General features: G+C 38.6%; 1 protein-coding gene and 1 long non-coding RNA gene across 2 annotated transcripts; one reads left to right on the top strand and one right to left on the bottom strand.

Annotated features, from left to right (window-relative positions):
• The first annotated feature begins 25 nt into the window (after positions 1-25).
• Positions 26-454, top strand: LOC138957156 (oocyte zinc finger protein XlCOF28-like). Its single transcript, XM_070328316.1, has one exon. It carries the CDS (start codon positions 26-28, stop codon positions 452-454), a length of 429 nt encoding a protein of 142 aa, XP_070184417.1.
• An 11,877-nt stretch (positions 455-12,331) lies between these two features.
• On the bottom strand, positions 12,332-23,139 carry LOC138957155 (uncharacterized). The gene is made up of 3 exons (XR_011452947.1): positions 22,954-23,139; positions 16,957-17,034; positions 12,332-15,313 (listed from the first exon to the last, which is right to left on the bottom strand). It is a non-coding gene; the product is annotated as an uncharacterized lncRNA (long non-coding RNA).
• Positions 23,140-24,167: the final 1,028 nt, after the last annotated feature.

Raw genomic sequence — 24,167 nt, 5'->3', positions numbered from 1 at the left:
GTATGCGAGGTTGTGCTTTTTACAGATGGACAGTCTTTCATTTGAGACTCTCGACAGCATTCATGAAATCAGTCATGAAGTGGTGGTGGAAGCCGGTGGGGATCAGGAGGAAGTAGAAAAAGTCGACCCAGTAAAACCCATGGCGTCAACCTCTATGTCCCAGGAGGTCGGTGAGGAGGAGCAGCAAGAGGAGGTACTACCAGGACAACCATTGGCCACTTCCACCCCCACACAAAAATCACATCTGTGCAACACCTGCGGCAAGATGTATGCCAGAAAGTGGGCCCTGGTAGAACATGAGCGTCATTATCACAAGATTGGCGGTGGCTCGAGGTACACATGCCCGTATTGTGACAAGGAGTTCATGGCCAAGTACTCCTTTCAATCGCATATCAATGGGCACGAGGGAAAGAAGCCCTTTTCTTGCTCTACCTGCAACAAGATTTTTGTGTGAAATAAAAGCTGTTCCACATTCATAAAATAATGTTCAAGAGAACTTTACACTGACCAACTGATTGACACAAACTTGATCTATAATATGTGACCTGTATCAATCCAGTCAACTCTAAGAATATTTCACATATTCAAACCAACCTCCTTCCCACTACCAGCACTAGCCTGACATACTCAAAATCCACCAAATTATTTTCGGACAAAATTCTTTTTTGTTTTTGAACAAGAATGATGATAATTACTTATTTTCTTTCCCATATTGGGTGTTGGCTAGCCCAGATAAAATATGTACACTCAGACACTTGAGTGACCTCATTTTTGACACGATGACATCATAACATGATGTCATCACCAAGAGTAGCCAAGACTGACCAAATCAAACAATGACATCATAGCTTAATGAGGTCAAGACTTATACCCTTGATAGCTCAGTGGACATTTTCAGTGGTCAAAATCTTTTCCAGCAAACATTTTCCTGCTGGGATTCTAAAATTTTATGAAAACAAGCCAAATTTTGGTCATGCCTGCTGATTACCAACACCTACAATATAGTGAAATTTAGAGGCTTTTGCTCCCAAAATAACTGACAAAACCTCAATGTAAAGCTTTTACAAACATGACCCCATTGTGACCCCAAAATGTGACTGGGGTCAACCAAACTACGGTTACGTCGATAGATTATCAATCCCTTCAAGTGTTCAAAGTTTCAAAGCTCTAGCTTCAAAAACGCATGAGATAACATCAATGTTAAGTTATAATGAATCGAACATGACCCCCCTGTGACCCCAAAACTTGACGAGGGTCAATCAAACTTACGTCAAGTCGGAAGATTATTAAACCCTAGAAGTGTGAGTATCAAAGCGGTAGCTTCAATAACATCTGATATAACCTCAACGTTAAGTTTTATAAAACGAACATGACCCCGCTGTGACCCCCAAACTGGGGTTACTTCGTGAGATCATCAAACCCTAAAAGTTTCGGCCGCCCGCCCGGCCATACCACTGGACACATATGAATCCTAATACTCACCAATTACTCAGGTGAGTCAATAACTATAAATGGAGGGCAGTCTCTATGATCTGAAAAAGCACTTTGACCTTAGCATTTCTGCAATTTACAGACATGTGCACTTTGATCTTAGCAAGAACTGGGACCCCACACACGATTTTGTTTTCATGCGATCAAGGACCTCCACATTCTTGTTTTTGTTCACAATACAAAGATGGGTAGCTGGTAACCTCCCGAAATGTTTCAGAGTGTACAATAGATCGAGGGAATGCACAAAAAGCTGCCTGAAAGAATTGCACTTTGACCTTAGCATGGGTGCACTTTGACCTTAGCATGCGATTCGAATATTTCATAGACGTTTCTGGCTAAACCAAAGAACTGAGCATAGTAGGAATGAAGGAGGGATAAGCTAGCATCGTAAGAAACATAATCTAATTGATAGTAGTTATGAATGACTGGTATATATTGAATACTAAGTGAAAATCCTACCTTCCAGCCCGCCAACACTTCGACTCGAGGGCCCGTATCGTACCACGTGACCGCACGTATACTGAACTTGCCTTAGCTTCCTTCTACGGTGTGATTGATCTGAGCAATAAAATGTAGAAGTGATAATCGGAATAAAATCTCTTCGCGTGAACGCTGCCACGTTGTCATCAGTTCGATGTCTTTTATCCAGAGCAGGGATTAACACACTTTTTCATCAGCAGTTTGTTGTGAGTATTCGCAGACTGCTTTCCATTACCTGTCGTCTGTTTTAGCTTGAAGTAGGGATCATTCAGTCACCCAACAAGTGCTTGTTTTACTGACACGTTCTCACGCACGACATGTCGTAAATGCAAGTTCTAACGATTGTTACATTTAGTCAAGTTTTGACTAAATGTTTTAACATAGAGGGGGAATCGAGACGAGGGTCGTGTTGTATGTTTGTCTCTGTGTGTGTGTGTGTGTGTGTGTGTGTGTGTGTGTGTGTGTGTGTGTGTGTGTGTGTGTGTGTGTGTGTGTGTGTGTGTGTGTAGAGCGATTCAGACTAAACTACTGGGCCGATCTTTATGAAATTTGACATGAGAGTTCCTGGGAATGATATCCCCGGACGTTTTTTTTCTCTCGATAAATACCTTTGATGACGTTATATCCGGCTTTTTGTAAAAGTTGAACCGGCACTGTCACACCCTCATTTTTTAATCTAATTGATTGAAATTTTGGCAAAGCAATCTTCGAGAAGGCCGGACTTTTGTATTGCATTTCAGCTTGGTGGCTTACAAAATAATTTATGAATTTGGTCATTAAAAATCGGAAACTTGTCATTAAATTTTTTTAAACGATCCAAAAACAATTTCATCTTATTCTTCGTCATTTTCTGATTCCAAAAACATATACATATGTTATATTTGGATTACAAACAAGCTCTAAAAATTAAAAATATGAAAATTATGATTAAAAATAATTGTCCGAAATCGATTTAGAAACAATTTCATCTTATTTCTTGTCGGTCCCTGATTCCAAAAACATATAGATATGATATGTTTGGAATAAAAACAAACTCAGTAGGCCTACGCTAAAAAGAATAGAGATACAGAAAAGCGTGTTATCCCCCCCCCCCCCCCCCCTACTTCTTTCTCTCTGTAAACTTGTAGGGCTAGTTATTTTTCGGTAACTTACCCAACAACCAAAATCACTTACCCAACAACGGGCCTGAATCCTCGATAGCTCATGGGTAGAGACTGTACACATTGTGGATCTACTTTTTGCGACTCAAAAGTTCAGAACACTCTAATATACAAAATATACATTTCTGGGGCAAACAATACAACCTACCATACCGCATTTAAACCAGCAACTACAGGCTTGAACACATGAATCTCAATATAAAATCCATGAGTTTGGTTGTTTTCTGAATTCAGATCTGCCGTGCACAATCGTTTATCGCTAGCAAGATTCCAAGGAAAAGTAACTCTCATACTTTGTCTGGCGACACGAGTAGTTCCCCTTCCAAATTTCGGCTGCATCGACAAGACTGAAATCCGACGGTCAGTTTTCAACAATATTTCATTTTATAAACAGATCACACGCAATCAATTGCAAACATTTAATCAACTTAAAGAACATGCAGCGGTTTCATACACTATTTTGCCCCAGAAAACTGAACTTCATACAGTTTTTAACATTGGAACACGGGTGTAAAACTTCGTCTGCTAGTCACATTCGAGGAAAGAACATTTCCTGAGCGATACCAAAACATGAACAGAACACACACTATCTGCCTTTACCGCCACAGCAGAATGACAACATAACTGTGTACTTGATTTTAGTTCAAAACATGGAAACTGACAAGAAGTGTTAACAAAATTGAATGATTTGCACGGAACTATACAACCGCGCATTAATCGATCGCCTGCGCAGGTAGACTGGTTGGGTGAATATGATTCGATCAAACTTTCGCACAAAAACTCCTCTTTTCTTTGAATAACTGAAGAAAGGAGGTATAATCATAAAGAGGTTACATACCTCGTCTCAGTGATTATCAAAAATAATGGTCTCAGTTCGCGGTCATGAAAAAGCTCGCTGAAGCTCGCATTTTTCATGATCCGCTAACTTCGACCATTATTTTTGATAATCACTGAGACTCGGCATGTAACCTCTACTTATCCTGCTCAGCGCGACAATCACCGCACTATTCTGGCTTGTCGATTTCACTGCCTTTGCCACGAGCGGTGGACGGACGAAACCAGAGACTGCAGAGTGTCTCTGACGAAACTACGAGTATGCGGTCTTGGTGAAAAAATGCAGTGCGTTCAGTTTCATTCTGTGAGTTCGACAGCTTGACTATGTTATTATTTCGCCTTACGCGACTTGTTTTTAGTTGCACTGATAGAAAATGTCGATATTTGTAAACTTCTGCCATTTCCTAATGTTTATTTCATTATTGGCATACGGATATGGCTAATGCATGGATTACCTGTTACGACACACAAAGCGTTCTATATCCGAACGTTTTTTCAAAAGTGTCCTCCAGCCTTAACTTATATAAAAGAAAAGTATCATTTGAAAGAACATTCATGTCAGTCTATCCAAAAAAAGTTAACTTTTTTTAAATATTTTCTTTTACCTCTTTTGCGTAGCAGCGGTACTACGTCATTTCGCTCATGGTTGGTTTCAACGGCGGAAGCCGTAGAAAATGTGCTTGCATGCTGTATTTAATAGGGTATGCGACCAACCACCGTACCCCACATTTGTGTAGCTGTTTAACACATAGCTGTCTTCTTCTTCAGCGTTCCAGAAATTCTGGTGACGTGTGAGCTCGTTTGCCCATTTGGGATCCCCACCCTATACTCTGAGAGCATAGTCAGCTTCACTCCGCTTTCGTTGGGTAGGCATGCTGGGTATTATCCATCCTGAACTCAGGTCAAAATGAGTTCGGCTCATTCTTTCCCTGACCGGACGCGACAGTCCTACGCGAATCTATCAAAACTAGGAATACAGTGTTATCTCGCATATATGTTTTTCGAGAGCACTGATCTAAATATGAGATCAGTGTTCGCGAGACGAAAATGATTGCAGATTGGCCGACTTCGACAATGATCTCCGTTCTGTTCTTCACAGTTATGATAAAGACATCGTTCTAAGGTCAAAACAAGTCGACATTTTGGGACTGCTGCCGGAAGGAGACCGTAATATATGGTTGCATCACTACAAGAAAAATCGTCTGCTTTAGCGAACGCCGAAACCAAACGGTTGATTATCACGTGACACTTTTGCAATTGTTTGCACAGTAAATACAGCCGCGAAAAAATAACTCCCTTGAAACTGTCTTACAAATCAATTCCTTTGTAATTTAAAAATTACACAACACCATGAAAAATCAATATCGACGATCGCGAATCTGCTTATATCAATAATACATTACAAAAAGCTATAAATATAAAAAAAAATCGATTTCCTTGCCAGACAAGGAAACTCAAGGCATCCTGTCAGGGAGAGAATGAAGCGAACTCATTTTGACCTGAGTTCAGGATGGGGTATTATCGTCTTTCCATAACCCACCGAACTCCGACATGGATTACAGGATCTTTTCCGTTCTGTAATATCCCGTCAACGAGTTTCCTTGTACCCGATACTCTTCCAAGAAGCGAAGGGAAGTAAGCGATCTAAATAGTGACAGCAACAGTTCAGTAAGACTTATGCGGTACCAGTCTCCACTGAGAGAATAATAAGGCCCAAAAAAATAAATAGTCTGTTTACGGTATCCCGACCGACCCTATTTTTTCGCGCGACCCTAGACTTTTTTTGGCATTTGGGGAAAAAAAAGTCTGTTTTTTGGTAAAATAACTTAAAAATATGTTTTTTGGGGAAAAAAAACCCATCCCGACCTACCGACCCTATTTTTTGTTGCCTATGTTATCGTAAACAGACGATTTTTTTTTGGGGGGGGGGGGGCCTAAGCGTTTTGAGCACAAAAGACACTGCACTGGAACATTTTGAGACAGAGGCACAGGAACAGAGACATAGATATTAGATACACAGACTCACAGATACAGACACAACTCACAGACAGACACAGAAACAGACCAGAGATAGATCAGTCATACAGACACAGACACACACAAGCGCGCGCAAAAAAAAAAGCTTAAAGAGCAGTTTCAATCACAGTTGACACTTTATTTATATAGATGTGCCGCATGATGCATGTAACAACATCTTGAATAGTTAAGTACTGATTTTTATCCTACATACGTGAGAGAGATACTCGTGAGATAATAATCGTTCAAATCACACGTGTGTATATCATGTAAATGAGGTCATGTCAAGCAAGTCTGGAAGGGACCTGTTTTTCCGCTGCTTATGATGCCAAAGTCACCGAGACAAACGTCATTATAGAAAAAAAATTGCGCTCGCTAATTACCCTCGATGAATTTTTAGAACTAACACGTCACGCCACACTTTCAGAGTGACGTTTCTTTGATTTGACGTGATAGATTGCACGAGGGTTTAGAAGAGATCGAGGTTCCAAAACAAGCGTCTTCAATTTAGCTGCCTCGACTGCAGGACATTTTCAGTAAAATACACGTAAGTACAGTTTGTAGGATAAACAGAATACTACATGGCTTGCTGTATCGTACCAGATTTACACTCGTTGCTTTTTCAAATAGTGAACAGCTCGCTTTTGCTCGCAGTTCAATACTTAAAAAAACAACTCGTGTAAATCTGGTACGACACAGCAAGCCATGTAGTATTCTATATATCTTCTACTTTTTTTTAATTGGGAAGTTTCTTTCTCCTGTGACAAGAAAATATTTACAAACATCAAGAGATTTGCAATGACAATTACTGTTTAGTTACAAACGGTGATTGAACTACCATCAAATGAAATTATTCTAAACGCCTCCGCTACATTTTTTCCCCGACAGATTATCAATTCGATCCAATGAAGAAAGCTGAACATCATTACAAAAAAACAAAAAAAAAGAGATTCATGAAACAGACATTTTTTTTATCATCCTTCATGTACAGTCAAATAATTTTTATTTTCAGAATGAGGAAGACTACTTGTTTCATTGCCCCTTGTATCGTCAATCAAGAAATGACAGCCTGTTACTACTTGTTGATTATGATTTTCTTACCACAGCTGTACAGATTGATTGTAGTAAGGATACGTTTTGCGTAATTGTAAACTTATCTTGGTTACATTTGATTTGGCAATATAATGTATTTCTATTCTGCATTGCTTAATCTAGGATGAATCTCTTCATCTTGACGACATGTGTGTGTGTGTGTGTGTGTGTGTGTGTGTGTGTGTGTGTGTGTGTGTGTGTGTAGAAATTCCAGAACAACTACCGAACATATCTTTATGAAACTTTACACATGAACATTCTTCTAGATAATACCCTGAACTTAAACATGATTGCATTGTATTTTCTATCATTCACTGACTCCACAAATATGTAGATTTGTCATGTTTACTCTAAAACATTTGTTCAAAATTATAGAAACTCGGATTATGCAAATTCTGTTCTTTATTCTCAAATGTATGTGCAGATCAATTCTATGATAAATACCAGACAGATATTGACCAAACTTGACATGCAAAATCTTCCAGATTATATCCTCAGAAGCGTGTTCCCAATGTCTTTGATGACGTCATATCCGTGTTTTTTCATAAACAGTCAAGGCTGCAAGTTGGTGATCTCATTTTTTCACCAAATTGGTTGCAATTCTGGTCAAGCAATCTTTGGCTCAGTCCGGACTATGGGATTGTATTTCAGCTCTGAAGCTTCAAAATGTATTAATGTGTGTATTCATTAAATGTCCACAATCCTAATTAAAACTGACATTAATTTTTTTTAAATGATTGCATCGTCATTCACTGACTCTAAAAATATAAGGATATGTCATGTTTATTCTAAAAATGTGCTCAAAAGGAAATAATATCGGTTTGTGCAAATCAGGTCATATGTTTTCAGCTCAAGCCATCTTGGTCTCCGGGTTTCGGCTCGCCAAGCCTTGCTTGTCTCTATGATGGCTGAATCCGGGTTGTTAGCGTTGATTTTGTTTTATTTTCAGGACGACAGATTGACAGTAATTTGGAATCGCTTCGTGCGACTTATTTCTTCTTCTTTTTCCCCCCTCTTTAATATCCGACTATTCTCTTGACATTTTCCCAAACTTTGTATTTTGTATCAACCAAATCTCACCTTATTCTGTTGTTCAACGCAGACTTATAAGCTTTGTTGCGCTCCTATGATTGAATTACATTTAGGAGATATTGTTATTTGAAATTCTTGAAATTCATTGTGTAAACCAAATCGCATATCTATATATATATACGACTTGTGTCTGTGTGTGTGTGTGTGTGTGTGTGTGTGTGTGTGTGTGTGTGTGTGTGTGTGTGTGTGTGTGTGTGTGTGTGTGTGTGAGTGTTCGCGATGCACGGCCAAAGTTCTCGATGGATCTGCTTCAAATTTGGTGGGCATATTCAGGTACACCCGGGACAGGACACAACCTGGTCGATATTTCAACACGTGCTCTCAGCGCGCAGCGCTGAACCGATTTTGGTTCCACCTCAGCTACCCGGGCCCCCATACCGACACACCAAAGCCGCTAGACCACATCACAACGCCAAAGTTCTCGGTGGATCTTTTTCAAATTTGGACACCGTATTCAGCTACACCCCGGACACAATATCATCGATGAGATATTTCAACACGTGCTCTCAGCGCGCAGCGCTGAACCAATTTTGGTTTTTGTGTTCATTTCACCATTACAAGTAACTCTTCCTTATCTTCTCCAGTGTTTTCCGTTTATCTCCCTTCCTTCGTGTGGCTTCAATCTATATTCCCGTTTCTAAGTTACTATTTTTATAATGTCACTGCGCTGTCCAGAACGCTTCCCTTGCACCCGTAAGTTGTTCTTACTGTCAAAGTGAAAAGGTCGAATCAATTTATAGCCACGCGAAAAATACACTCTCACCTATCTCTATATATTTATAGATATAGATATATATATATATATACGGCTTCTCTGTGTGTATGTGTGTTTGTGTGTGTGTGTGGGCAAAAACCTGTGTATTGTAGAGTTCTGTTTGTGATGTGGTCTAGCGGCTTTTGTCTGTCTGTATGTTCTGGCATTTGAGAAGCCACAACAGATAATATAGGGCTAAGAAATAAGCTCTAAAAATCTCAAGTTGTTCTTACTGTCAAAGTGAAAAGGTCGAATCAATTTATAGCCACGCGAAAAATACACTGTCACCTATCTCTATATATTTATAGATATAGATATACATATATATATATACGGCTTCTCTGTGTGTGTGTGTGTTTGTGTGTGTGTGTGGGCAAAAACCTGTGTATTGTAGAGTTCTGTTTGTGATGGGGTCTAGCGGCTTTTGTCTGTCTGTATGTTCTGGCATTTGAGAAGCCACAACAGATAATATAGGGCTAAGAAATAAGCTCTAAAAATCTCAAACCCGTTTGACAGGACTTCGCCTTCAAAGGTGATTGTGGTGAACCGCCACGCTGTCTGTCTCTGTCTCGCGATTCACCCCGGCGAATTTACCATTCCCACTAACTCTTCCTTATCTTCTCCAGTGTTTTGCGCCTTCGTGTGGCTTCAATCCATATTCCCGTTTCTAAGTTACTATTTTTAGAATGTCACTGCGCTGTCCAGAACGCTTCCCTTGCACCCGTAAGTTGTTCTTACTGTCAAAGTGAAAAGGTCGAATCAATTTATAGCCACGCGAAAAATACACTGTCACCTATCTCTATATATTTATAGATATAGATATACATATATATATACGGCTTCTCTGTGTGTGTGTGTGTTTGTGTGTGTGTGTGTGGGCAAAAACCTGTGTATTGTAGAGTTCTGTTTGTGATGGGGTCTAGCGGTTTTTGTCTGTCTGTATGTTCTGGCATTTGAGAAGCCACAACAGATAATATAGGGCTAAGAAATAAGCTCTAAAATTCTCAAACCCGTTTGACAGGACTTCGCCTTCAAAGGTGATTGTGGTGAACCGCCACGCTGTCTGTCTCTGTCTCGCGATTCACCCCGGCGAAGCCGGGTATTCCTCTAGTATATATATATACAGTAGCACGAACTATAAAAAAAAGATTATAATTTTTTTTTTTTACAGTGGCATTCCTCATATTCAGTTCATTTCAAAATGATATAAACATTCTTTTCATCTCATTTCTTATCTTTCCACAAAATTATGTAATAATACAAATAACAAAAAAGATCCTGTTCTGTCAATATCTCATAATCGTGAATTAGATAAATAAAATGGAACAGCATATAAGCTATCCTTATCTTGCTCAAGTCAACTAACGACATGCAGACAAACGAAATGTTTTATGTAAAAAACAAAACAAAAAACCCATCAATCTCCTATAACTCAATATCAGCACCAAATTCATCATCCTCACCAACTCGATCAAAAACCGAAAACAATCAATCATTTGACAATATCAGAGGGTATCTGGGTACCACTCCAGAACAAATGTATCGAACGTAAAATTAATGTTACTTAAATATTCTTTTACCAAATACCTTTTTCTCAAATCTCTTTGAAATGCAACCAGTGTAGGAACAACTTTTGCATACTTACACTTATGAATAAAAAAATTGACATCTACTATTAAAAAATCAAAAACGTTACTACTTAATAATGATCACTACCAAACAAAATAAACTTGTCATAAAAGGAAATGTTCTCAACATTGTGACAGTCATTTTTGACATAATTCAACAAATCATTCCAAAATGAACGTACATAATGACACGTCCACAAACAATGTTGAATGCTATCCCTCTCATCTCGACATTAATGACACATCACGTCTTCGACTACTCCCATCTGTTTTAATACCATATTTGTTGCCATAATCCTATGCCATAGCCTACTCGGATTTGAAACCACTTAAGTTTCACTTCAGAAATTTTCGTTACATACTTAAAACATAATTTCCCATCCTTCTTACAACAATTTGGACGCTTTCCATCCTGTTATAATTTTTTCATAATACAATGTTGCTCCTTTCATTTGAGAATAAATGACTGACACGGATTTGATACCATCAATCATAGTTACTGTTATTTTCCAAAACAATACCAAACGTTTTAAAATATTTTCTAATTGCTCCCACACATCCTAAATACCCCCAAAATTCGTTCTAATTTGATACTTTTCACAAAACTCGTTATAGGTATAAAACCGTCCATCGTCATTAACCAACTGACCACCGAACATTATATTGTATAAAATGGGCATTGCAGAGAGTATTAGTTGTACACATTGTACAGAAGAGACAGATTATATCGAACATTTCTTTTATTATTGTAGAAAAATAAGCAAAGTGTGGAATCTTGTTGAAGAAGCCTTCTTCACCGCTTGTTCGAAGAGAATTCATGTTGATGTGCGGGATGCCCTATTTGGCCTAGTTAAAAGGAATTCTATTTCATCCGCTGAAGCAAACTATGTCAATTTGCTGATCTTGATTGCAAAAATGTGCATAGGTATTTATAGATACGGTACCCCTTTAGAGATCGGATGTATTTTTGAAAAAGAGTTAAGTTTAAGAAAAATAATTGACTTGTGACTCGCATATGTGTTGCTATCTGTGAAATTGAAATAAAGAAACGTTAGGTAACAAAAGGAGAAATGATGACGGAAGAAAATATAGGACAAAATGTATAAAAAAAATAGTAAGTGGAGAGAGAGAAGATAGAACGAGAGGAGACAGTGAGAGAGAGAGAGAGAGGGAGAGAGAGAGAGAGAGAGAGAGAGAGAGTTTGGCAGACTATGGGAGAGAGGGTGAGAGAGAGACCGACAGAGTATGGGGGAGAGGAGAGAGAGAGAGGGAGGGAGAGAGAGAGAGAGAGAGAGAGAGAGAGAGAGAGAGAGAGAGAGAGAGAGAGAGAGAGAGAGAGAGAGAGAGAGAGAGAGAGACGAAACAAAAAAGAAGAACAAAGAAGAAGACAGAAGAATCCGAAGAACAAAATTCAGAAAAAACAGACAAGTCGAAGAGAAAGAAAGTGGATGCAGAGAAAGACAGACTAGGGAGTGAGTGAGAGAGAGAGAGAGAGAGAGTGAGAGAGAGAGAGAGAGAGATGTTGTGTGGACAAGTGTGAGAGAGAGAGAGAGAGAGAGAGAGAGAGAGATGGTGTGTGGACAAGTGGAGAAAGAGAGAGAGAGAGAGAGAGAGAGAGAGGGTAAATGTAAAACAAAAACAAAAAAAATTGTCCATGATCTGTTTACTGTCCATTGAGTGTGAAGCTGAGAGAAAGAGTGAGACTGAAGGAAACAATAATAACTTAATAAGAAAAGAAAAAAAAGAAGGAAAAAAAAAAAAAAAAAAAAAAAAAAAGCTGACCAATTAAATAAATTTTATTATCAAACCAGTTCTCATAAAAACAAGTCTTATTCCCAATTTTAATATTATTGTTAAAAAAAAAGTGGTTCTGCTAATATTACTTGGAGGTTTCTGAATCTAAATCTATTATATACCGAAACTTTTCATAAACATTAAACACATCCTTCCAAAAACTATTACAATGATATTTTAACTATACATTTCTGCTAATCCGATCACGTTTTCGATTCCACACAAAATCCAAAATCATAGTCTGTAGGTTATTTACAAGTTTGTCTGGAGGGTTTGGTAACAACATCCACAAATATACAAGTTTGGACAATATTAAGGATTTGAAGCACTATTTGAAAATGTATGGGCAGACCAAGCTGCAAGAAGTAGAAAATGTTGCAAAAATGTGGTGTGATTCGAAGTAAATTTGGATGAAGGATGACGATGTCATGAATGCAAGTTGGGTAGGAAGTATTAAGAGCAACAAGCAAACCGTTAAACTGCAGTGAAAGCAGTATTTGCAGCGCGGTGAAAGAGTCATCAGTACAGACTGTCATGGAGGATTAATGTTGAAACATTTTTAAGATGATCATAAACAAATTTAAATACACTGAAAACAAAGTTGATATGGTCTGAGAGACTTCGGAGAATGTCTGTGTGTGAAAAACGGAATGTGCAGACATAAACAGTTGGAAAAACACATTCGTTTAAATTTTCACATATCACGTAGCTTTGGTAAACAACGAGAAATGGATTTATTTACCTAAACGAATATTTACTTTGGAAGTCGAAGTTTGTAGTTGATTGTTGTTTACAGGAACAGAGGAACTTGTGCCCTCCGTTTTCTTATATAGCCGCCCAGATAATATACAGATTGATTTATGTTCAAAACGTGTTTTGTTTTTTAACAGTAATTCGATCTCAGATCATTGGGTTTTTTTTTCATATCAAAGATAAGCGATATGATCTGTGCGCATAAAAATATGGCTTTTTCCGGATATGCAAATCTCACATATCACTTTATTCATGTAAACTACAATAATGGAATTCTGCACAAACTTCGACTGCTGATGGCAAGAAATTGTTTAAGTTACTAATCATTTTAAGATACCATGGTGCGTGGCAAGACGTTTACATTGTTTTAGCCTGAGCAGATTAGGGTCGAATACGTTGCTGCATCTCCCTGACCCAGGGGTGTCGTTTGGATCGGCCTTTCGGCGAATCGCCGATTTTTTTTTTACTTTGGCCGAAACTTTCATGTACTTATCGGCCAAATGTCCGAAGAGTATTCGTCTGAATCGGCCAAGGTTTGTCCGGTTTTTTTATTGGTCAGGCTTTGATTGATAAAACTGCTGCCGATGTAGTTAGTCAACTGACTGGCGTTTATTTTCTTCGTGAATACCAAGAACGAAACATCAGTGTTTTGAGCGGAAGCCATTGACAAAAACTATAGCTGCCAGAGTGGTTTCCCTTGGACAAGGGAAACCACACTCCCAGCGGACCGCTCTCAGCGTTTGCGTTCGCCGAACATCATGTCGCAACCAAAAAAGAAAAAAACTCAATTGATCAGTGGCCAAGGTGTGCTACCCTTCGCCAAGGTAGGTGCTTCTGAAAAAAAGTAACATCAACACCGCGAACGTGGACAGTGTGAGTGTGAGTGATAGGGCCAGGGGTAGTGTTGTCGAGTCGATGGAAGCAGACGACAGTCACATTCACCGCGTATCGACATCTGCTGGGAATGAAAAGCGACATCCAAATCGTGGTTTTCAAGCAAATTGGCTCACCCTACACCCATTGTACATAATTAAAAGAAAAGTTCAACATCTTTGCTTGGCCTTCTGATCATAAGTACTGGTTAACTGGACAGTAAACTAACCACAAAAACAGGGGGGGGGGGGGCATTTTATGACATCTTTATAGAAAATGAAACGATCCAGTGATGGTGTGACTGACAGCTGAGCATGTTTTGGGTTTACTGTTCTTCAATCTCATGTTTCCTAGTCATGGTACACCACTCTCACTCCGGGACACTCACATTTTGGACACACATCAGTGACAGTCTGTTTTCGTTTTATTGGTGTTCTGCCATATTCATTTTTGTTCTACTTCTAGTCAACTTTGATAAAATTACAATGTTATGTGACGGTGTCAGAGTGTGTTTGTTTTATTGGTGTTTTACCAGGCATGTTTCCAACTGAAAGGCTTGTCAAGATTTGCACAAGATTGGAAGAGTTTTATTGTTTCACTTTCAAAACATTAAAGTTAAAGGTTTGAAAAAGTTTTAAAGAATTGGTGTCTTTGTGTTTTACTTAAATCAACAAAGCTGATTGTTTCAGTTGCAGTATGCAACATATGTTCTGTGTTCTAAGACAATGATTACCTCTTGTGCTTCAATATTGCGGTGACTTTCGATGAGCCAAAATAATGGCCGAATTTTTTTCAAAATGTCATAAAGCATTCTGACAGTTTCGGCCAAATGTCCCAACATAAAAATGTCTAGCAACACCCCTGTCTGACCAAAGAACATAGCATGCGGATACCTTGGAACAGGACAGCAAAGGCACCACCAACCAAACCAACATACGCGAAAACCACAAGCAGCTTTATCAGAATGTCCCACAGCACGTTGACAATCACGCAGAGGGCACTGAAAATAAAACTTAAAATTGGGTTGTAAAAAAAAGACAAAAAAGAACCAGTGTACCCCAGTACAAACAGAACCTTGGAACCAATGTACCACAGCACGAAGCCGGCCGTGGAAGCAATGTACCCCAGTGCGAAGGCGACATGGGAAAGTATGTACCACAGTACAAAGAGAACCTTGGACACAGGATAGCAAACAAACAGGTGAATCATCGGGACGACGAGCCCAAAGAGAACGCCATTGGGATTTCTGAAGTCCCAGCAGACCACCAGAATAAGAAGTACAGCCACGGAAAATAAGGCAAGCTGACCAAGCTGACTGAGTCCGTTCCAGAACCGGACGACCTCGTCTGAAAAAGAAAAAACAAATAGAGTAAGCAAGCCGCGTGACGCAAAACAACAAAAACTTTCAGTCAATCTGTCGGCCTGAATCTAAAAAAAATAACACTAACAACCAGTCATTACTGGGACTAAATGTAGAAAGTCTTGGCTAGCCATACCCGAAGACCGAGACGGGTCAAACTCATCTAGATCAGCGAAGCATGCAAACGCAATGCCTAATTAATCTAGTTTCTTTTATTGTGAGCACATTGTAAGAAACACAATGGATCACTTTTGGATCTATTACTGACATTTTAATTAGAATTTTGAGATATTTAATGAACAAATTCATCATTTTTAAAGCTTCTGAGCTGAAATACAAATTCATAGTCTGGACTGAGTCAACGATTGAGTCAAAATGTCAATCAAATTGAGTAAAAAAAAAATAAAAACAAGTCGCGTAAGGCGAAAATACAACATTTAGTCAAGTAGCTGTCCAACTCACAGAATGAAACTGAACGCAATGCAACGCAGCAAGACCATCGTCAGTCCACCGCTCACGGCAAAGGCAGTGAAATTGACAAGAAGAGCGGGGTAGCAGTTGCGCTCAGAAGGATAGCACGCTTTTCTGTACCTCTCTTCGTTTTAACTTTCTGAGCGTGTTTTTAATCCAAACATATCATATCTATATGTTTTTGGAATCAGGAACCGACAAGGAATAAGACTGATGAAAGTGTTTTTAAATTGATTTCGGAAATTTAATTTTGATAATAATTTTTATATATTTAATTTTCAGAGCTTGTTTTTAATCCAAATATAACATAATTATATGTTTTTGGAATCAGCAAAGGATAGAGAATAAAATGAACGTAAATTTGAATCGTTTTAAAAAAAAATATTGTTTTTACAATTTTCAGATTTTTAATGACCAAAGTCATTAACTAATTTTTAAGCCACCACGCTGAAATGCAATACCGAAGTCCGGGCTTCGTCGAACATTACTTGACCAAAATTTCAACCAATTTGGTTGAAAAATGAGGGCGTGACAGTGCCGCCTCAACTTTCACGAAAAGCCGGATATGACGTCATCAAAGACATTTATCAAAAAATTGAAAAAAAACGTATGGGGATATCATACCCAGGAACTCTCATGTCAAATTTCATAAAGATCGGTCCAGTAGTTTAGTCTGAATCGCTCTACACACACACACAGACAGACAGACACACACACACACACACACACACACACACACACACACACACACACACACACACACGCACATATACCACGACCCTCGTCTCGATTCCCCCCTCTACGTTAAAACATTTAGTCAAAACTTGACTAAATGTAAAAAGACGTCTCCACGGTGCAGCGTCAACGTTTGCAAAAACCTGGATATGACGACATCGGAGACAGTATTTTATAAAAAATAAATAAATAAATAAAAATACACACATGTCAGATCTTTCATGTTAAGTTTCACAATGAAAGGTCTGTCCGGTTGTTTTCCTGTAATTGCTCTACACACACACACACACACACACACACACACACACACACACACACAAACACACACACACACACACACACACACACACACACACACACACACAATCACACAGGTCAATTTCATAAAAAAAAGAGTATATTTTACGCTGTTAATAAGCTCACCTGGACGTTTCCGGGGATTTAACAGGTCTTTTATTGTCCGTATAACTTCCATTGCAGTTAAACGCCAAGGAAGAATCGCTGCAATTGGAGAAGAAAATAAATGTTATTGCAGCATATACCCAGCCGTCTTGCACCCAAGCAGGATATTTTTGAGAGAGAGAGAGAGAGAGAGAGAGAGAGAAAGAGAGAGAGAAAGAAAGAGAGAAAGAAAGAGAGAGAGAGAGTAAGAGAGAGAGAGAGAGAGAGAGAGAGAGAGAGAGAGAGAGAGAGAGAGAGAGAGAGAGAGAGAGAGAGAGAGAGAGAGAGAGAGAGAGAGAGAGAAAACTCGAACTCGAACTCGAAAACTTATTACCGAGGGATGATAGCATTAGGTCCATATGGTCCTTTCTTACAACTAGTCCCTACTATAATACACACATGAAACAAAGAACAAATATAAAGAATAAAAAAAATAAAAAAATAAAAAATAAAAAAAATTATGTTGGGAAAAGTATAACAAAATAAAAAATAAAAAAATTCAAAAGTTTGCTTGTTAATGGAAGCATACTATACACTTTCTCTTTCACACATCCTCACACACACTCGCACAAATTGTACACCGACTTAGTCGTTAGAGAGGTGCTTTCGGAGCTGTCTTTTAAAAGAAGATAATGACAGACATGACTTGATATTTACAGGTAGTGAATTCCAAAGGAACGCACCAGAATAAGAAAAACTTGTTTTAAACAAATCGATGCGGGGCCTTGACAAGGCAAGGTTATTTCGAGTGTTTGAATAATATGACGGAGATGATTTGAAGAGTTGTATAAGATATGTTGGGGCGTCCTTATAGACGACTTTATACATAAATGAACATTTATTATACAAAAGCTGCTTTTTTAAGCCTAACATCCCAATACTTTTCATCTTTTCCTTTGTAGAAAGAGATGGACTGGGCAGAACTAGTTTAGCAGCTCTACGCTGGAGCGAGTTCAGCTTCTTCAAGTGAACTTCACTACACCCGTCCCATACTATGGAAGCATAATCAAAATGGGGTTTTATGTGGGCATTGTAAAATAGTTTTCTTGTGTCTAGATTAATAATGCTTTGTAACTTTGACAAAAGAAACAGGCCGGTTTTTAGCATTTTTTTTGCAGATTCCATTGATGTGAGTCTGTCATTTGAGATTATTATCAACAGTAAGTCCCAGTAAACGGTGCTCAGCTACTTGCTCAATGGAGTGCTCATTTAGGGACAGACTCAGAGTCATTTCTGAAAGTTGATGTTTTTGGCGAGTGCTGATTGTCATAGACTTTGAGAGAGAGAGAGAGAGAGAGAGAGAGAGAGAGAGAGAGAGAGAGAGAGAGAGAGAGAGAGAGAGAGAGAGAGAGAGAGAGAGAGAGAGAGAGATTCAGTAGTAACTGACATATCAAATCTGCGACAAAAGAGTGAAATGCTCACGTTACATTAACCAAATTTAGAAGAGCGAATGCTCATGTAAGTCGACCGCACTGCGATCTTGACGTTTGACCAGGATCAACCAGACTTGTCCAGAACAGAGCTAGAGGTAGTTGAAGCCTGGAAATGTGCGATATTTTACAGATACTGCGTCAAACACGTTAAACAAAATAGCCCGAGCTTCACACCAATATGACCTTGCAATTTCAGGATGGCGGACTAAAGATTTTGGGAATTTATTTTTGTAATGACATATCAGCCTCTGACGTTGAGGAAAATTGGACAGAGCGAATTACGTCTGTTAAGCGCTTGATTTCGGCATGGGAGAAAAGAAATTTGAGTATCATGGGTAAAATTATTGTAATAAAAACGTTTTTGATTTCTCAATTTGTTAATTTTATGCAGGCATTTGTGATCCCTGATAAAGTATTAGCAGAAGTTAATAGACTGTTGTTTAGATTTTTGTGGAAAAAGAAAGAAAATAATAAAAAGGCATTTGAAAAGGTTAAAAGGGTAATATTGTGTAGTGATGTCGAAAATGGTGGTTTAAATATGATTGATTTGAAACACATGCAGGCATCCTTTTTATTACAATGGGCTGTCAGACTGACATCCCCCAAAGTCACGGATAAGTGGAAATGTGTTCCGAAGTCAGTGTTTTCAATGTACGGCTCAAATTGTGAATGTTTTTATTCAAATATTCATTTTCGGAAACTAAAGGGGAGTGAACTTGTCAAATCCAAATTTTAGAAAACTGTTTTGAAAACCTGGCTTGATAACAACGTAGGCTTATGTATTGATGATAATTTATTTAATCCGCTTTTATGGAATAACCAATGTTTTGCTTATGCCTGAAATGTACTGTATTTTGAAGATTGGGCGAGAAAAGGTCTTAATAGTGTACATGATGTTTTATACAGAAACGAATTTGTTTCCTATCAGTTCATTTGTGATGTTTTAGGAAAATCCCCACGGAGAATTTTGGAATATAACATGGTTCGTGCTGTTGTTCTGAATGTAATGCATAAGACGATGCACGGAAAGAAAGAAGTTGATTTGATGGATATCCCCTCATATCGTGGTAAGAAAATACACAGCGCACAACAGTTTAGAAAAGAATTTGTAAGTATGAAAGTAGTTGAACCGTGTGCAATTGGCTTTTGGAGGAGGAAATTTAATTATGAAATTGATAAGAAAGATTGGCTAATTAGTTTTGAATCGGTTAAAGAAACAAGGTTGCGTGTATTACAATGGAAATTACTTCATAATATTTATCCCACAAACATTATGTTATGTAAAATGAAAGTTGTGGAGGACAATGTCTGTTCATATTGTAGTAATAGCGTTGATTATATAGAACACTTTTTTCTCTTTTGCCCAGTGGTGATTGAGTTTTGGAAACAGATAGAATTTTATATTTGGGTACATCTGGATATACAAATAGAGTTAACAGTGCACGAAATTATGTTTGGTGTTAAAAATCAAAAAATGCAAGCAACCCTGTTGAAAGAATTGAACCGTATAATTTTGGTTGCTAAAATGTGCATAAGTATTTATAAAAAAAAAACAAAGGCTTCAATGCCTCTTTTTGTTTTATTCGAAAAGCAATTGCAGATCAGAAATATAAAATTATGATTTTTATTCCTTTTTTTTATTTTGATTTTTCTATTCTTATTTCTTTTCTTTTTTTCTCTTTCTCTTCTCAATTCTAGATACGGACCCAAAGTTACACCAAGATGTATATAGTGGATGTCATACTGTGTTTGTGTGTGTGTGTGTGTATAATTATAATGATATGCATTTTAAATACATATTTCAACAGCATACACACATGTTTATTAATAACAGATTAATCTTAAGGAGGTGCTGTACATGAACACTGTTATGTCCATCGTCTCTCGATCTCGATCTCGATCTCGATCTCGATCTCTCTCTCTCTCTCTCTCTCTCTCTCTCTCTCTCTCTCTCTCTCTCTCTCTCTCTCTCTCTCTCTCTGTCGCTCTATCAGTACAGAAATATGTCTTTATAATGAATTGTCAGAATGTATTCCAAATGAATGTGGTCAATTATGTATCTATACATCCATAGATGCCTTTCATTTGTTTCATGAATTCTAATACTATAGACTTTTTGAGTGGTAAATGTTGAAGGATGAAAGAAAATATATTGTGAGTGGACGGATGCATGTTATTCATTAAAAGCCCCAAAATGATGTGCTTCGCAAAAAAAAAAAAAAAAGGATGGCGGACTTCTTGAGTCATTGAAATATGGAACGGTTATCGGTTAACCTTTAAAATTCATTATCATATCAAACCGAGCGTTAACTGAGCGATAAAAGTCCGTGCATGCCCCACGGGAGACATCGACGTAATATTACAGGGCCAAGTGACCTCGACACGTGTCAGCCGGTGTAGTGTACCGAGTTTGTTTGTTTCAAAGAAATCTCAGCCAGTGTTCAAACTGGGTCAAAGCTTTCGCTGTCTCAGTCACCAGCTTCGTGAAGCAGACAGCGCGACTGGTTACCGTAGCCGTGGTCTCTCAAGAAAAACACCTGGGTGTTCTTGTTGTTGTTGAAAGTAATAATGCCTCAAAGATTAGCAGATACCTTGTGAAAAATCAATAGTACTTACTTCGTACACATATATTTCATAAAAATAAACCGAAAACTACCTTGTGTACTCCCAGTATCGACTAAACGCCCAACCCCACGGGACAATACCTGTAGTAAAACGCCAATCCCCCATTTTCGGTCGTTACAGTAAAGGAAAATAAAAAAGATTAATCAGTATTTTGTCAGTCTGGTTGTGTTATTTTTTTACATTTTGTCAATTTTAGACTACATGTGTTAACATAGACGGGGAATCGAGACGAGGGTCGTGGTGTGTGTGTGTGTGTGTGTGTGTGTGTGTGTCAGTGTGTGTGTGTGTGTCAGTGTGTGTGTGTGTGTGTGTGTCACGGTGTGTGTGTGTATGTGTGTATGTGTGTGTGTGTGTGTGTGTGTGTGTGTGTGTGTGTGTGTGTGTGTGTGTGTGTGTGTGTGTGTGTAGAGCGATACAGAGTAAACTACTGGACCGATCTTCATACCAAAGAACTCTCATGTGAAGTTTCATGAAGATCGGTTCAGTATTTTAAAAACAATTTCATCTGATTTTTTTTTGGTATCGTGATTCCAAAAACATATCTAGATATGTTATGTTTGGATTGAAAGCAAGGTCGGAAAATTAAAAAGAATATAAAAACGCGCGTTTTACTGTGAAGTGCTGTACGCTAATGCGCTATACTGGCTTGTCACTTTCTGAGCGATCTCTGTTGTGTGAACGTGTCACCGCGACCGCAATGCATGAAAGCCGGTGACACAGCTATGGAGTATATGTTCTAGGGGAAAATGCGGTGTGGTCAATTTCATTATGTCAGTTCGAAGGGTTGACTAAATGTAGTAATATCTCTTCACGCAAATCGTTTCGAGATGACGAGATTGGGAAGTGAATAGAGAGGTCGACTTCGAGGAGTTAGAACATAACGAATGAACAGACTGGTGTTTGTTTACCCTCTATCCCTTTGAAGGCAAGACGTTGTCGCCCATACACAGTTTTCCCCTCATTGGGTGACACACTGACAACACATTTTTTTTTCAGTTTCCGAGACAAACGTGACTTATCATTCTACACTCGTTAAAATGCTGATATAGGTGTGTTCACCGCAGACCTGGATTAATCTGTTCCACATACCATTTTCTATTTAAGTTATAAACTTGTTAACATACAATAAAGCAACAATATTTCCTTCGTGGTTTGCTTGCAGTTTTCTCTGTGTGTGCTTGTGTGTGTGTGTGTGAGAGAAACAAACGTAAAATTTCAATCAATTTGGTTAAAAAATGAGGGCGTGACAGTGCTGCCTCAACTTTCACAAAAAGCCGGATATGACGTCATCAAATACAATTATCGTAACAAAGAAAAAATGGTCTCAGAATATTATACCCAGGATATCTCATGTAAAGTTTTATAATAATCGGTCTAGTAGTTTCCTCGGAAACGCTCTACACATACAACACGCACACACGCACACACACACACACACACACACACACACACACACACACACACACACACACACACACACATACACACACACACACACACACACACACACACACACATACATTCACCACGACCCTCGTCTCGATTCCTCGTCCATGTTAACACATTTAGTCATTACTTGACTAAATGTAAAAAAACAATCAGCAAACGTTTATTAAACCTTAATGTCATTTTTTTGTGATTATTTAGAGGGTTTTAGTTTTTTTTTTAGCTAACGATAGTTTGACATTGATGTTATGTTTTAACATAAGCCGTTAACTAAAATCGAGCCATGCAAACATTCATTTAAAGTTGAAAGGGCGTAAACACGTTTGTTAATATTCCTCCAGTTATGTACCCTTGCACAGCTCTTCTATGCTTGTATTTTGAATGCTGCAACTGAATCGAACTCAGGTAATCTTCAACACAGTAATCATTGTAATATTCTTTATGTATTTTAATGAGTGGAAATCATGTCACTCACCGTCAGCATCGTCATCCCCATACACATTCTGAACCCATTCAATGCTGCGGCGACACGATGGACAACGTGTCACTTTGGTCAAGCATGTCTGGCAAAAAAGGTGACCGCAGGGGACGCACGCACCGCAGTTGTTGAGCCCCTTACTTTCAAAGCAGACCGGACAGGAAAACGGCATGTCTAGCTCTACCTGAAACAGATTGAAAGGGACAGGTTATGAATTTGATAACTGTCAGAAAGATTAATGACAAAAGTACCATGTAATAACCACAAGAAGAGATTTCTTTCTTTCTTTATTTGGTGTTTAACGTCGTTTTCAACCATTCAAGGTTATATCGCGACGGGACAAGAAGAGATGGTTATGCAATATCTTGTAAAGGTCTAAGTAGGACCTGGCTCAGATTTCCACAGAACGGTAATGATTAAAGTTGGATCAATATTGAAATAGGTATAAGATGTTTGCATTTTGACAACAGTGAACATGTGTGGTCTGACAGTCAACCGTTTTGGGAGCCCTTGAAAAGAGGGCATGGTAAAAAATAGCCTGATACAGGCGTTTTCAAGATGCATGCTCAGGGCCCCACAACACTGTCGCAATCGAAGACAAGGGCGACTTGTCGTCACTCTCTTAACAAAAAAACCCAACTCAGTGTTAGGCATTTCTGCAGTGAGACTGCAGGGGGAGCTACTGGAAGGGTACCTATCATTTGTTAGAGAGTACAAACTCTCAGACCATCGGAAACCATTGCCATGGTTACGTAAGCAAAACTGCCGTTCTCGTTTTTGAGTTAGGCACTTTTCCGTGTTGATACATAAAGACTTATTTGGAGAATGTGAAGGTATGAAAAAGCTCTTTGTGGGTTGTTATGCAGTTGTGCTGATTGAAAATATTGCTGTCAGCTCTTTATCTCACGCGTATACCACTATCAACCGCTCGAGATAGGCAGTTTGCAACTTAGAACTAAATTGAGATAAGGAGATTTTTCAGAAACTAAATAAGTGTTTTGCGTATTTCTCAAAACTCTAAAACATGACATAAGCAGTTATCTTAGGGGCTCCGCTCAAATATGTAACTTCAGCAGGACCAACGACGCACTGGAGTTTATCCCAGCCCGCTACACGTTGCATGAAAGGAAAACAGGCCAAGTACTCGTCATAATCCCAATCGCGGCATAAATAATAGGCCGTGCGTCGTCTGTGCCGCTGAAACTGGGTGG

Source organism: Littorina saxatilis, unplaced genomic scaffold, assembly GCF_037325665.1.
Source record: "Littorina saxatilis isolate snail1 unplaced genomic scaffold, US_GU_Lsax_2.0 scaffold_142, whole genome shotgun sequence".
NCBI classification, from domain to species: Eukaryota; Metazoa; Mollusca; class Gastropoda; order Littorinimorpha; family Littorinidae; genus Littorina; species Littorina saxatilis.
This window is presented reverse-complemented; position numbering and strand designations above follow the sequence as displayed.

What these genes read in the sequence shown, in the direction of transcription:
- LOC138957156 (XM_070328316.1), top strand. Translation starts at nt 26, where the DNA reads ATGGACAGTCTTTCATTTGAGACTCTCGACAGCATTCATGAAATCAGT.